At 32.6% G+C, this 15,210-nt stretch overlaps 1 protein-coding gene across 1 annotated transcript in view; it reads right to left on the bottom strand.

The window, feature by feature from the left end:
- Nucleotides 1–15,210, bottom strand: part of LOC140441384 (uncharacterized) — a 594,575-nt gene that overhangs the window by 523,459 nt on the left and 55,906 nt on the right. The window contains exon 3 of the mRNA XM_072532093.1: nucleotides 10,453–10,867. Coding sequence (XP_072388194.1) covers nucleotides 10,453–10,867 — 415 coding nt within the window. The remainder of the gene's footprint in view (nucleotides 1–10,452; nucleotides 10,868–15,210) is intronic.

Raw genomic sequence — 15,210 nt, 5'->3', positions numbered from 1 at the left:
CCCATCAAATTAAAGGATTTTGAATTATGAGTTACATTGTGATGTCTGATTTAATAAAATTCTATGTATAAGATCTCTTTGACACCCTGTTACATTCTGCATCGAATGTCACGTCATTTCACGTTCTATGTCGAATGTCACGTCCTGCGTCGAATGTCACGTCCTGCGTCGAATGTCACGTCATTTCGCGTGACATTTCACCTTCTACGTCGAATGACACGTTCTACGTCGAATGTCACGTGACATTTCACGTCCTGCGTCGAATGTCACGTTCTGCCTCGAATGTCACGTCATTTCAGGCGACATTTCACGTTCTGCGTCGAATGTCACGTTCTACGTCGGATGTCACGTTCTCTTAGGCACTGTACGGAAAAGAAGAAGAAGAAGAATGTTCATACTGATCGTTGATATGGCTTCTGTGTCACTAACGCTTTCATTTGACACCTCATACGTCAAAATCATGCCAATAGCAACGAAGATACATTCTAGCGCCCATTTGGCAATGCTGCCATCTTTGTTTTTTGTGTCAAAGTATTCCCCGTCTCCTCCCCGTTCCAACGAGCCCTCGTACGTCACGATCGGACCAATAGAAACAAAGATATGACGTAAAGACCTTTTGGCATGCTCCGATGCGCACGGCACATATTTCATTCAACCAAATTTTTCATCCCCTTTCCAACGAGCCCTCGTACGTCACGATTGGACCAATAGAAACGAAGATACCTAATAATGCCCTTTTGGCATGCTCCGATGCGCACGGCACATACTGAGTTCAACCCCATTTTTCGTCCCCGTTCCAACGAGCCCTCGTACGTCACGATCGGACCAATAGAAACGAAGATACGTTTTAGTGCCCATTTGGCAATGCTGTCATCTTTGTTTTTTGTGTCAAAGTATTCCCCGTCTCCTCCCCTTTACAACGAGCCCTCGTACGTCACGATCGGACCAATAGAAACAAAGATATGACGTAATGACCTTTTGGCATGCTCCGATGCGCACGGCACATACTGCGTTCAACCCCATTTTTCATCCCCTTTCCAACGAGCCCTCGTACGTCATCCTACGTTAAGCCGTTTGGAACTTACGACCGGGGGTTGCGATTTTAGGGGATGCGATTTAGGGGATGTGCTCAGATATAGGTAGTCTATCTACTGACTTATCGAACGAATAAAGAAGACGAGCATGAAGAATCACCAAGGAGACGCAAAAAAGTAGTGGAGTCAGTATATTATAACTGGTCTGAAAGTGACATAATTACCATAATTACTACATCTTTTACCAAGTATCAGTCATGTCTTAATTGTTGACCCTGACAAATACTAAATGAGGTTTCGGTTCCTCCGTAAGTGCCCCTTGATCCTTTTCGGCAGTATTATGTAGAGTGATGGGATTTCATACATCAATGGTGAAAAGTTTTATTTCTATGAGCAAAATAATCTCACAAAGTTGCGTAATACGAAATTCCGTCAGGATGTTATGAAATTACTGATATCAAAGCTTACATTCAAAATGCATTAATGGGTAAATACAATTCGGTTTGGGAGTTCACTTCAAAACCGAACAACAATACGCTTATATGTGAAATTTTTTGCCAAGATCATACCATTACTTTCGAGAATGACGATAGTCTTGGAAAATTTTGCGTTTCTCCTCAAATAGAGTGCTGACACCAAGAAAAATGTATTCTTCAGATCAACCTGTTAACATTATAAAAGTATCGATTCTACTTTATGAATGCAACATTACCACAGGAGCCTTCTACGAGGACAGACCTGCGCACACCATTCTAAATTTTTCAGTGTTGATCCAGATTTTTCTATCGACGAACATCCTCATATCCCTATATACATACCAGTAAGCAACAATATACGTGAAATTACCAAAATTACTGTTAGTGTAGTTGATCAAGAATGAAGACCCGTCAATTTTAGTCGAGAGAAAAGTACTCTGCATTTCGATTTTAAAGAAACGATATGGATGGGTTTAATTATAAAACAAAACTGTACACTTCAATATGCATTCGTCTCACGCATACCCTGTATGCGACGTGACGTGTCTGCTTTCAATAAAGCCTTTCTTTTTGCAATTGGACTAAAGCTAAAAGATGTAAAAACGTCAATACATTCGACGACAGATTCATCAGCGGGAACCTCAACCAGATATTTTCGACCTTTACCAAAAACCTCCCTTCGACGATACTATTAGAAAATAAAAATGTTTACATAATATACATCTTACATCTTTTAGTTTACATAGAGTTTATCATCAATTAGATGCATTTTTTACTGTACACGAAATATTTTTGAAAATTAAAGGAAGTATAACGAAAGTAAGTAATAGAATAATTTCTCTATTTGCCATAATTAAGGCCCCAACCTTTATTCTAGAATAAAAACTTTTCAAATATCTGATTCACTTAGTTGTCTGACATCAATTTCTCAGATTTATCCCTCTCATCCACCATTACAGCAGATTAGGTTAATTTTATACCATATATACCAAATCAATTTGACAGTAGAGTTCCTCTGGGTACCGCCACACGTTGAAATAGATGGTAACCAAAAGGCAGATAGTCTAGCTAGGTCCGCATTAATTAATACAGAAATAAAATCTTCTGTCCTTCCATGCAACTTGTGGCCTTCAGAGCGACAGCATCAAGTCCTAATAACACGTTTTAGATTAAGACACACTTCTACAACACATGAATACTTGTTGAAGGGAGAAGAGGAACCAGTGTGTTTTGTTTGTGAATGTAAAGTTACAGTGAAGCACATTTTGATTGACTGTCCAATATACTCAGATGAAAGACTATAAATATCACCACATTCCAAAAACATTAAAAGAACTTCTAGGAGAATCTAAATACGTAGCTGACTTGATAGAATTCTTAAAATCTATAAACTTTTTTAATAAAATTGAACACAATAATGAATATATATATATATATATATATATATATATATATATATATATATATATATATATATATTGTATACCTTATCATGTAATTGATATTTTGTATATACCTATGTATGTCTTTATCACTTTCCTATTTACTTATGCTAATTAATAACCCTATGTGATTGTTGCAAAATAAATAAAAAAATCATTTCTCTCGCACCGAATGCTGGAGCCTTCTTGTTTGATGCATGTACATATATCCAAAGTTCACACGACATGTAAATAGTTAGAAATCTAGGCGTAGTTAGCACCATTCGAAGTTTGTTATGATATACTCCTGAAGATTTCAAGTTTCTCAGTACTGCAGGATGAAACTATCTGAATAGTCCAAATCTATCGGGAGACAGGTTTAGTTTACTAATTCCGATAAAACATATTTTCAAATATTTTTAATTTGTTCGAGCACGTAATGATAGAGAATGTATTTTACTAAAAGGCCTAATGCTACAACAACAATAACAGTACGTTCGAGGAGAACAAAAAGCAAATGTTTTAATACAAAACTATCGATGTTTACAGTTAACAGGTGAACATCGTTCGATAAATCTGTGCCGTGTCCTTAACTAGTGCTATTATCAAATTAATAGGTATTTAATTTGAAAATAAACCAACCGATCTTCAAAAAAGGTAGGATCTAATTATTTATTATTATGAGTGAATCGGGGGGTGGTGTTGAGCCACCCCAGAATAATATATCATCAATGGATACGGAAGACAAAAGGTATATTAATTTAAATAATAGATATAAAATAAATGATTCAGGGTATTATAATGTCTTTGTAGAATCTACAGACAAAAACTTGTCCCGTTTATCACCAGTACGTGTCGGTCATTATCTATTTAAAAACCAATATTTTAAACACGATGTACTAGACATTAAACCTGTTGGCAGAAATAAGGTAAAAGTAATTTTTAAAACTTATACTTGCGCAAATTCTTTAATTGAACATGAGCTTATTAAGGATAATAAACTTGTAGCGTATATTCCATCATTTTTTACTCAAAAGAAGGGAATTATTAGGGAAGTCGATACGTTTTTGGATGAAAAGTATATTTTAGAAAATATTGTTTCAGATAAAAATGTTGTCGAAGTAAAAAGGTTAAAACGGAAAATAATTGATTCGGATAATGAAACAATTCTTGTACCTCGCCAGATGGTCATTTTGACATTTGAAGGAAATAGCATTCCTAAGACTGTTAATTTAGACTTGGTTAGGTTTAATGTTGAACAATATATATATCCGGTTGTTCAGTGTTTTAATTGCTTTCGTTTCGGTCATACTGCTCGGCAATGCAAATCAACATCAAATCGTTGTAAAAAATGTAGTCAAACTCATAATAATAATGAAACATGCACTAACTCCCTATTTTGTTTACATTGCAACTCCACTGAACACAACTCACTCTCTAAACAGTGTCCTGCATTTAAACACCAATACAAAATAAAATCAATAATGGCTTTAGAAAACACTACCTTTAAAGAGGCAGAAACCATAGCTAACAATCCTTCATACGCCAAGGTAACTACAAATAATAGATTCGGTATCCTCAATACTATACAAAATTTCCCCGCCTTAACCCCTAACATCCCTGAAGGTACAAATCAAAATCAATCCTATGTACCTACCATTAAAAAAACAAGAAACAAGCGTAAAGCTATATCTCCTACTGCGATCAAAAACGCACCAACTTTCCCAAGATTTCCAAATGCTACAAACACCTCATCCCAACCTATAATCCCTAATCCCTACAGGGACGAGTTTATGGCGTATAAAGAAAAAATAGAATGTAAAATAATCAATGAAATTCCAGCCTTGATAGAAAATATCATCAAGAAAATTAACCCTAAAATATTTTTACCTAACTTACAAAAAAATACAAAAGAAGAAATTGAAAAAATGTTGAACAACCTAACAGATATTGAAAGCGATGGGGAACAACAGGACATTTAACATACTGCAGTGGAACTGTCAATCTATAAATAAACATAAACCTAGTTTACTTAATTATCTCGAGCACAATGTTGTTGATGTCATTCTGCTTAATGAAACATGGCTTTCTAAAAATAAAAATTTTGGTTTAACAGGTTACAACGTTATCAGAAGCGATAGACCTGATGGTTACGGTGGTGTAGCCATCCTCATATCAAATAACCTTTGTTTTACTGAAATTAATGTAACGAAAAACTTTAATAAAGGTATTGAAACGTGTGCAGTTTTTATAGAACAAATTAAATTGGTAATCGTTTGTATTTATAAACCACCCAAAGTGATAGTCAATAATAGAGATTGGGAAAAGCTTTTAACTCAATTTAGTGGTAGGGTTGTCATTGGTGGGGACTTCAATGGACACCACAGTAGGTGGGGTTCCTTGAAGGATTCCGCTCAGGGCAAGTGTATAGTAGACGCGCTTGATAACAGTAATTTAGTTCTGCTAAACGACTGTAGACCGACCAAAGTAACAAGACCTAATGAACTTCCATCAATGGTGGATCTATCCCTTGTTACACCAAATCTAATTGGATATACCACATGGGATCCTGTTTCCGATACTCTGGGTTCAACTCACTTACCTATAGTAATCACCATCGACTTGGACTATCACCCATGTACAATAATTCCTTCATCCAAATGGAAAGAGTCTTCAGCAAACTGGAATATCTTTAAAGGCCATATAGAAAAAACATTATCCGAAAATATAACCGATAATATCACTTCAGCGGAACGTTTTGACTTCCTGTTAAAGACAATTGACGATGCTGCCTCATTTTCTATGAATATCAAAAATTCCTTTCAGCCAAAATCTCGAATTCCAGTCTGGTGGGATTATGAATGCAAAAATATGATCATTTCACGAAAAGTTGCATACAAAAGATACATTGAAGCATCAAATTTTGAAAACTATATTAAATACAAACAAATTCAAGCCAAAAGTAAACTCCTCTTTACAAACAAACAAAAAAGTTCGTGGATTAACTTTGTAAATACTTTAAACAAAAATACTCCCATCAGTAAAATTTGGAATTTTGTTAATAAACTAGTGAATAAAAATTACCGTACAAGACGATATCCCCTGCCAAATGAACTAATAGAAGAGTTGCTCGACAAATTTGCTCCGCCATATGTTGACCTTCCTATTCAGGATAACAATAAAACTAGTAAATACAATATTTTCCAGGAAAGTTTTGATATGATAGAATTTGAGGCTGCACTTAAGTCTTCAAAGTCCTCGGCTCCGGGGCGCGATCAAATTACTTATAACATAATATATGAATTACCTCTTATAGCTAAACAAAGTTTACTAACAATTTTCAACGATTGGCTTTTCAATGGAAGATATGTGGATCATATGAAAGAAATAGTTATTTGTTTAATTCTTAAACCTAATAAAGATAAAACACTCTCCTCTTCTTACAGACCGATATCATTAATGTCTTGCATATGCAAGACATTTGAAAGACTTATTAAGACTCGATTAGAATGGCTTGTAGAACATTATAGTATCCTTCCAAGTACACAATATGGATTTAGGGCTAGTGTTGGTACACTGGATGCAATATCACATTTAGTTACCGACATTCAAATAACGTTTTCCAGAAACAATTATCTTGCTTGTTTGTTTTTAGACCTAAAAGGGGCATATGATTCTGTTAATTTATCCATTTTACACAAAAAACTATATGATATAGGATTACCTCAAAATATAGCGACTAATATTGTTCATCTTTATAATAATCGTGTTATATATATTAAAGATCATTTAAACCAACTACACGGTCCTAGAATTGCTCATACAGGTCTTCCACAAGGATCAGTTTTAAGTCCGTTATTGTTCAACATATTTTCAGCAAGTATTCATGGCATTTTTGACAACACAATCAATTGCATCCAATACGCTGATGACATATGCATCTATACAGAGCGTAACTCGTATACTGACTGCCTGGAGGCTCTGGAATCCATCATGCAAAACGTTAATAACTGGGTAAAAAATCATGGACTGACCATTTCCCCTGACAAATCAGCCACAATGATATTCACTAGACATAGGATTCGTACGCCTGACAAAATAAAGTTGTCTGGATATGATATACCTATTGTCAAAGAATACAAATATCTTGGCATTCTTCTTGATCCCAAACTCTTATGGTCAAAACATGTGGAATATATAAAAAGTAGGTGTGAAAAAGGTATTAATATTCTTAAATGTGTTACTAATCGAAGATGGGGCGCTGACCCTAAAGTTGCATTGATGTTTTACAGAGCCTACGTGCGATCTATTGTAGACTATGGTTGCATTCTGTATGGTGCCGCCAGTAACACAAACTTATTAACTGTAGACCGCATTCAGTTTAAATGTCTAAGAATATGCTTGGGCACCATGAAGTCTACTCCTTGCCCTGTACTACTTGCTGAAAGTAATGAAATACCTCTTCAAAATCGTCGAGAAATTATGGCAATTAAACATATCCTGAAGCTAAGATTAAATAATAATAATCTACTTAGTCAACTGTATGAGTTATCTATTGAAAACCTCTCAAATAAATACTGGCGCATAAAAAATTCTCCTCCACTTGCTGATGCTTTCTTAGAAACTAATGAGTATCCTAATATCTATGGCAAAGAAAAAAGATTACCAATATATAAAGCTAATTTTCAGGTAACATTAAATAAACCAAAAGTCATTATACCAAAGTACACAGAATCCCCACAAATAAACTTTGTCTTACTTAGATCCATATTGAGTGACTATAATGATCACGTAATAATGTATACCGATGGTTCCAAAAAAGAGGATGGTGCCACAGGTTGCGCTGTTTACATTCCACATAAAAGCGAATCTTTGAAAATTAAACTTCCATCACATTGTTCAATATATACTGCTGAAGCGGTAGCTATCGAAAAAGCATTAGATTGGCTAGATTCACACAATTTAAATAAAGCAGTAATATTATCAGATTCATTATCGGTCATTAAAGGATTAAACTCAGATATGACTCAACATAAAAGAAATAATATTCTTTGTGCTATTAAAAATAAAACATATAGTAAAGATATTACAGTTATTTGGGTTAAAAGTCACATTGGTATCGAGGGAAATGAACTGGTTGACCAGCTTGCTAAAGATGCGACCCATGTTGGACTCTATATTCCCATATTTACATTGGAGGACTTACAACAACATTATTATAACAAAATTTTTATAAATTGGAAAGAAAAATGGAAAAACATAGCAACGAATTCAAATAATCAATATTATACTATCCACCCTACCTTGCCACAAGATGTTGACTATATTTTCAAATATGCAATGCCAAAGAAGTTAACAGCCACAATTACACGACTGAAAACTAATCACGGTGCATTCCCAGCTCACTTGGCTAAGTTAAATATTATCCCTTCTGGGGTGTGCTCATGCGATAATATATCACAATGTGACATCAACCATATTCTTTTTAAGTGCGATAAACATAGGTATGAAACAGATCAGCTGTATTCAAAACTATCAGAACTTAAAATTCAGTCTCCCATAAACATCACCCATTTACTCTCCTTAGATAGTAGAGAAGTATACGAACTAATATGTAACTTTTTATTTAAAGTTGGTTACACTATTTAAAATCTAATATCTTACATTACAATTCTGTGGCTAAAGGACTAGTTTCCAAGCCAACTCACCAAACACACACACACACACATATCGATGTTTACAAATTTGATGGGACACCTTGGGCTATGGGCTATGGGTTTGCCCCCAATACTATTAGAGTAGATACTGTTTTATTGGGAATAAGGCACAATTGAAGGTTAAAATGTTTGTATTTTATTTATTTTCCACTTACGTTATATTTATTACTATAGTAAAATTTATTAACAGTTTGTTAATAAATGGTTAAATATTAAAAAAAAGTTTTATGCATTTAACGAATAACTTCCGATCCCGCAACGTCAATTAAAATCTATAAAAATTTAAAACTTTTGCTATTTTCAGCAATTAAAAAAAATGTTTAGTCCTGACTACAATCCGTTTGTTATTTCGGGCTATAATCCCCATTACATATTTTTTAAACCAAGATTTCATAATGTGGACTGTGGGGCAGTCGGCATACCAAGGTGGTTCATCAACCGCCATGCGGCAACACCGCTCAGGTCGTTCGTTCTCAAGGTCGCCGTCTCACTGAACATGATGTTTCAATAGAAGATTTAGATTTGGTTGGTCGTGATGCTACAAATATCAATAGTGAATGGAAAGGTGGTACTATTAGAGAACTTAAGCATGTTGCATGACCACTGCAGTAGTCTATCTGTTTGCTCCACTTCAGTGAGTTACCATTTAGGCATCTATTTGTTAATTTAGATGGTGCAACAGCTAGCCCAAAATCCTTCGGTGGACCGATTGGCTAGAAACTAAGTGATTTTGAAAAGCTTAGAGTAATAAGTTTTCAAAAAAATTATTGTGAAATACGAGAAGTGGACAGACTAACTTTGAGCAAATACCAAAGATATCTCTTTGCTATATTTCAGCAATTGAAACCGGTATTGTTTCAAACGATTTATCAAATTGTAATACCTCGCCGATTTCACATGGTAGATCTCTGTGAATGAAATTCTTAAACTTTATGTGAGTACAGAAGTCGTGATATTTATTTTAACCGATGTTTTCCATCGGCAGATTGCCAGATAATTTAATAATTTCAAGTACCATTTAATCCATTTAAAGCCAGCCACTGGTGGTTTTGAGGTTATTTTGCAAGTACATACTACAAAATTCACTGACGATGAACCGAAAAACGAATTTTCGATTAATCGCAAACGTTTTGAACTAATTTATTTGGATTTTTTAAATTTAATTTTAATTAAATATACTATTACAAAAGAAGTGTTTTACTTCGATAAATTTTTTAAATTTATTTTAACCTCTTACATGCCTGTCTAGATTGAGATAAAGTGAAGCAAGAACATTATTTCGTGGCCTGTTTAAGTTTACAGAGAAATTGTAACGACTCGATATCTGTATGAGAAGCTTAAAAAAGTGGTGTTTCCTGTTATTGAAAGAAACGAGCACTTTGCTCATCATGAGAAACTTTTGATAGTAATGATACTTGACTAATAGAAACTCATTAGAGCTAAGGCTAAGGAGTGTGTTAAAAACCAGGCGGACTAAAACCAAGATCAAAAGTATTAAAATTTTTATCCTTTTCACTTTAAATTTTAAAGCACAAGACTACACTGAAAGAATAGCCTAGAATATTGCAAAAACTATGTTCTCCACCATTTGATCAAAGAGTTTCGAAGAGCTTCTTTATTTTGTTTATTAGAGTTTATAATTAATTTTTAAAGAAAAAAGTACACATTAAACTTAAAAGTACACATTAAAAGTACATATTATTCCATTGGATATTTTTTGGGTTAGGACAATTTAAATCAATAAGTGACCCTATTTTTTGTTTGTTAGGTTTTAGTATATCCATAAAATATATTATTTAGTTACCTGTATGCAGTGTTGACAGACATGCGTCTGTTCTTCACATATAGTTTGACACTTAACACATCTGTAATCAGCAGCCTTCACAGCGGGAGTGGGTACAGTCGGATCACCTTCCAACAGCTTCAACAACGTTTCTACGTGAACATTTTTTGGGAACTCATCTAGAGATTCCAAACCATTACGAAATACTATTTCAGTTTGACAAACTGGACATTTTGCATTTTTCAATTCACTGGAAAGAGTTACTTTTGAACCATTTTTTAAAACATTTTTTAAAACAAGATTCCTTGCTGTGACCAGATTTTTTAGACATGATAGGCAAAATGTATGTTGACATGTAAGCATGCGAGGATTCTTCATTTTCTCCAAGCAAATTCCACATTGTACCAATTCTTCTAGTATTGCCAGAGAACCGTCCCTTAAAAATATAATAAAATATTGAACGTATATTTTTGAGAAGAGTTTACAAGAGGAGATAAGAAGTAGTATGTGACTAAAATATCACGCAAATAGTATATCGTTTAACATATATTATTTATTAAAAGCATAATAGCTACACATATAATGTCATGCTGTTTATGTTTGGGCGAGAGATTAATTGCTAGTAGGAGTCTCAAGGGTAATCATATTTGTCGAAGGGCAGATGGCCAAAAACTATAAAAAAAATGCCCATGCCCGCATGCACACTGATCCGTTGTGCGGGGAGCTTTGCTATTAAGTCCTATTCACACCTCCCCGTTAGTGCTTCGTAGGTAACGCTAACTGGAACGATCTAAAAGGAAACACTTATCATCTAAGGGATCATATTCCAACACAAATTGAATCAACTAAAAACTGTAAGTCATTGCTTGCCTTTGTAAAAGTATGGATAAATCTGAAATAAAACAACTGCTAAAAAAAAACAATATAAAAGACACAATAAAGATAAATCAAAATCAGACTAACTTAAAAAAAAAAAATGAAAGAGTTCTAGTTCCTAAGAGTGAACATTTTAAATACCTAATAAACAGATGGATCATTGTTACTATTTAATTTAAACTATTTAAGTTAAAAAAAGAAAAAGACGAAAAAAAGTTGCAGTCGTTAAGTTTTGCAATATTTGTTAGTACAAATAAGTTATTATTCATCGAGAGAATCATAGAAAAGGAGAATTTTTGCAGCCCAAAGAGGTAGAAAGGATTTTTAGATTATGACGACATTTGATCTAGATTCCGTATCAGCAGAACAAAAGAAAGGAGTGTAGCTAGAGACTTTTTGATAAACGAATATCGGGGATATTTTAGAATTGAAAGTTAACTGGTTTTTCTTAAGAAAATATTGCAGAGGAATTAAGTTTTTTTACGAAACAAAGGTTATATTTAATTTGTAAGTTTTTTTTTGTTCTGTAAAGCTGTATCTATTACTTGTTAGAGCTAATTTAATTAAATAAAGTTTAATTTCTCCAGATAGCTTAATATTGATATTTCTAAGTGATTTGTTTATCCGTGTAATAATTTTGCAATGGATTTTAACATTATATTTATTTGTATTGAACGAATTTGAATTTTATTTATTTTCTTCTGTTCCTGTTTATTATTGAACACTAGCCAAAGACAAAGGGATTTCTGAACTCAAATAAGAACCCCGAAAAGTGATAAAAATCTAAATAATAATTATTTGGCTGTCCTTAAGTAATTGTACAAAAAGAAACAGTAGAATTTACATTTTAAAATATTAAAATTTAAGCCAATTTGCTTTAATAAAATGTTGATATTAAGACAGATACAGGGTGTTAAAGTTAAAATTTAAAATTTAATTTTTTTCTATAACTTTCACGTTTGTATACGTTTATGTATAAAAATTTGCACCTGGGGCTTTTGAGTATAAGAAATTATAATTTGATGCATAATTTGATGTAGCTTAAAGAGGACGCCACATATGTGGTATAAATTTGCGCTTAATACTTTTGTTCTTCAAGTTAACTCTATTTGTGTCAAAAAATATTAAAGGTACATTATTTCAAAAAATAAAAAAAGACCTGTTAAGGTCTTTGAAACTCAACAGTTTTCGAGATAATTGCATTTTACAAATCAGCTAAAAAAATAGACAAAATCATCAATATTTCTGAATTTTGTTATGAAATAACTTTAACTAAAGTTAATAAATAAAGGAAAATAGTGTAGGCTAATATTTTTTTAAATACATCGGTAGGATAATTAGCGTTATAGGTTTTGAACTCAACATTTCACATTTTATATTAAATTAAAATCATACTAAAATATATTTTATTTAGAACCGAAATTAAGAAATCGTTAAACTAAATAGAAATATTTAAATTTTTTTGGCAAAGTAAGTGGTCGATATGTCCACCATTTCCTTCAGTACATTTATTAATACATTCCATAAAAGTTCGTCTCATATTAAATAGTATAGGTCAAAGTTGATTGCAAGTGTTTATGGGATTCGTGTAGACAGATTGTTTCATTGAGTTCCTACACCAAAATCGAGTGGACTAAATTGTACTACGTAGTGGCCAAGGGAAATTACACTCACGTCCAATCCAGCGTTCAGGAAAATTGGTATTTAAGTATGTTCTCACTGCCCTCGCATAATGTTGGGATGCACCGTCTTGCATGAACCATATATTTGGCCTTAAGTTTATTGTCAATTATTTTAATATATCAATCAAATCATTTTGTAAAAAATGGAAATATTTCTCGCCATTCAAATAACAATGTAACACACATGGCTCTAAAAAATGATTACCAATGATTCCACACCATATTATGTCTATTTGAAATTCGTTTTGGAAATGTCTTTCTGTCTTACATGGATTTTCAGTGTCCCAGAAATGATCGTTCCTTAAAATAAAAATACCACGGTGTGTTAATATAGCTTCGTCCGTAAATAATATTCTATCGCTGAAGGAGTAGTCAAGATTTTACCTGTTTTAGCTATCATTTGCAAGTATGCAACTTAAATCTGCTGGCAATAGATTTTGCACAGATGAAAATGTTTACGGTGAATAATTTTTATAACTGAAGTTTTGCTGATTCCTAACGCTTTATAAACTTTGAGTCGTATGCTCACTTAACCATCATCGTTAACTCGGACCATTATTTCATCTTTTTAATCAGGCACAGGCGTAATGATTTTCGGTCGGCCGAAATTGTTACATCTAGGACGAAATGAACCACTTTCGTCTAAATTCCGTAATATTCGTTAAAAGGTTTGGTAATTAGGTTGAGCCTATTTGAGTATCTTCTTAAATATTTCTTTTTCGCTGCTCTCGCATATCTCTCATATAAAGACTTACTTTTAGTTGCCAAAAGCAGTTGTGACAATAACCTTTGTTGTAATAAGTAATAAGTATGATAAGATTTCCCGTAATGCATTAAATAAGATTGGGGTTGCAATAAATACGATGACAACAAAACTGGTTTTAAATAAAATATTTGGCAAATGAAACAAAGCATTTTGTTGTATTACATAACCATGTTAAAGCTGTTTTATAAGCATATCTACAGATATTCAGTGTTTTAACGTACACATATTACAACTAAGAATTTCGGGTATCCCTAAAACTGTTTAGATTTGAATTTATTAACAAGTATATTATTGTTTTGTTACAATAATGTATCTTTATTATTTTTTGGCACAAATAGCGCTAACTTGGAGAGTAAAAAAGTTAGGTGTAAAATACCGCATATGTAGCATAGGATGTGGCGCCCTCTATCAGCTAGATTGAAGTATGCAGTAAATTTTAATTCCTTATACTCAAAAACCACCAGTTATAAATTTTTATACATAAATGTCCACAAACATAAAGGTTGCAGCAAAAAATAAAATTTTAAATTACATCTTTAACACCCTGTATCTCTCTTAATATCAACATTTTATTAAAACAAGTTGGCTAAATTCGTAATATTTTAAAGTGTCTAATGGTGGCCTTAATAAGTTATTCTTCTATTATTCTATCTTGAATTGTAAAAAAAGTTTTGAACATTTTTTCACGATCGTTGAAATGGAACAAAATAAAAGGTTACCATGACATTATAGTGTAGTAAGACGGAAATATGTAAATTTATAGGACTTTGTATATTATGTGGTGTAAATGAAATATTGTAAATGGCAGAGACCAGAAATTTATTAACTTCCTTAAAAGTAAACCAGAATGCACTAGGATATGAATATCCTATGAAATTAATTGCTCACAGAAAATATGAAAGTAAGAGAAAACAATTTTGTAAGTACAGGTGATAAATGTAATTAAATTATTTCCAGTATAAAACTACAATTTGTATGTTATAGTTCCCTTCAATCTATTTTAAAAAGCTTCTTCATTAATAATATAATATCCTATGCTTTTTATATTATATACATGTTTTACAAAAAATGTGTCTGCTTTTTTTTGTAAATAATTTCTGTTTACTGTCTTATATTTCCATTTTAAACAAATAAAATAGTGTTTTCTATTTACTGGACTCATATGGAATCTTCAAAATTCTTTTGATCTTCTAATTGCTTCCATCTGTATCTACCTTGTGCTGTTAAGTTTATAGAAATGATGTTTAGGTATACCCTTGTTGTTTCATTGTTTTACTTTTATTTAAATAGTTACATATTTCACTTTAATTATACATAGTCACATATTTTCCTTTTATTGTACATAGTTACATAATTTACACATAAAAATAGTTTATTTTTTATTTATATATGTTTGCGTATAAAATACATTAGATAAATAATAAAGCTCTAACATATACACTGAAGAGCATTGGG

The sequence above is a fragment of the Diabrotica undecimpunctata genome, chromosome 5 (genome assembly GCF_040954645.1).
Source record: "Diabrotica undecimpunctata isolate CICGRU chromosome 5, icDiaUnde3, whole genome shotgun sequence".
Taxonomy (NCBI): Eukaryota; Metazoa; Arthropoda; class Insecta; order Coleoptera; family Chrysomelidae; genus Diabrotica; species Diabrotica undecimpunctata.
The sequence above is the reverse complement of the archived record's forward strand: the minus strand, read 5'-3'. Positions and strand labels throughout refer to the sequence as shown.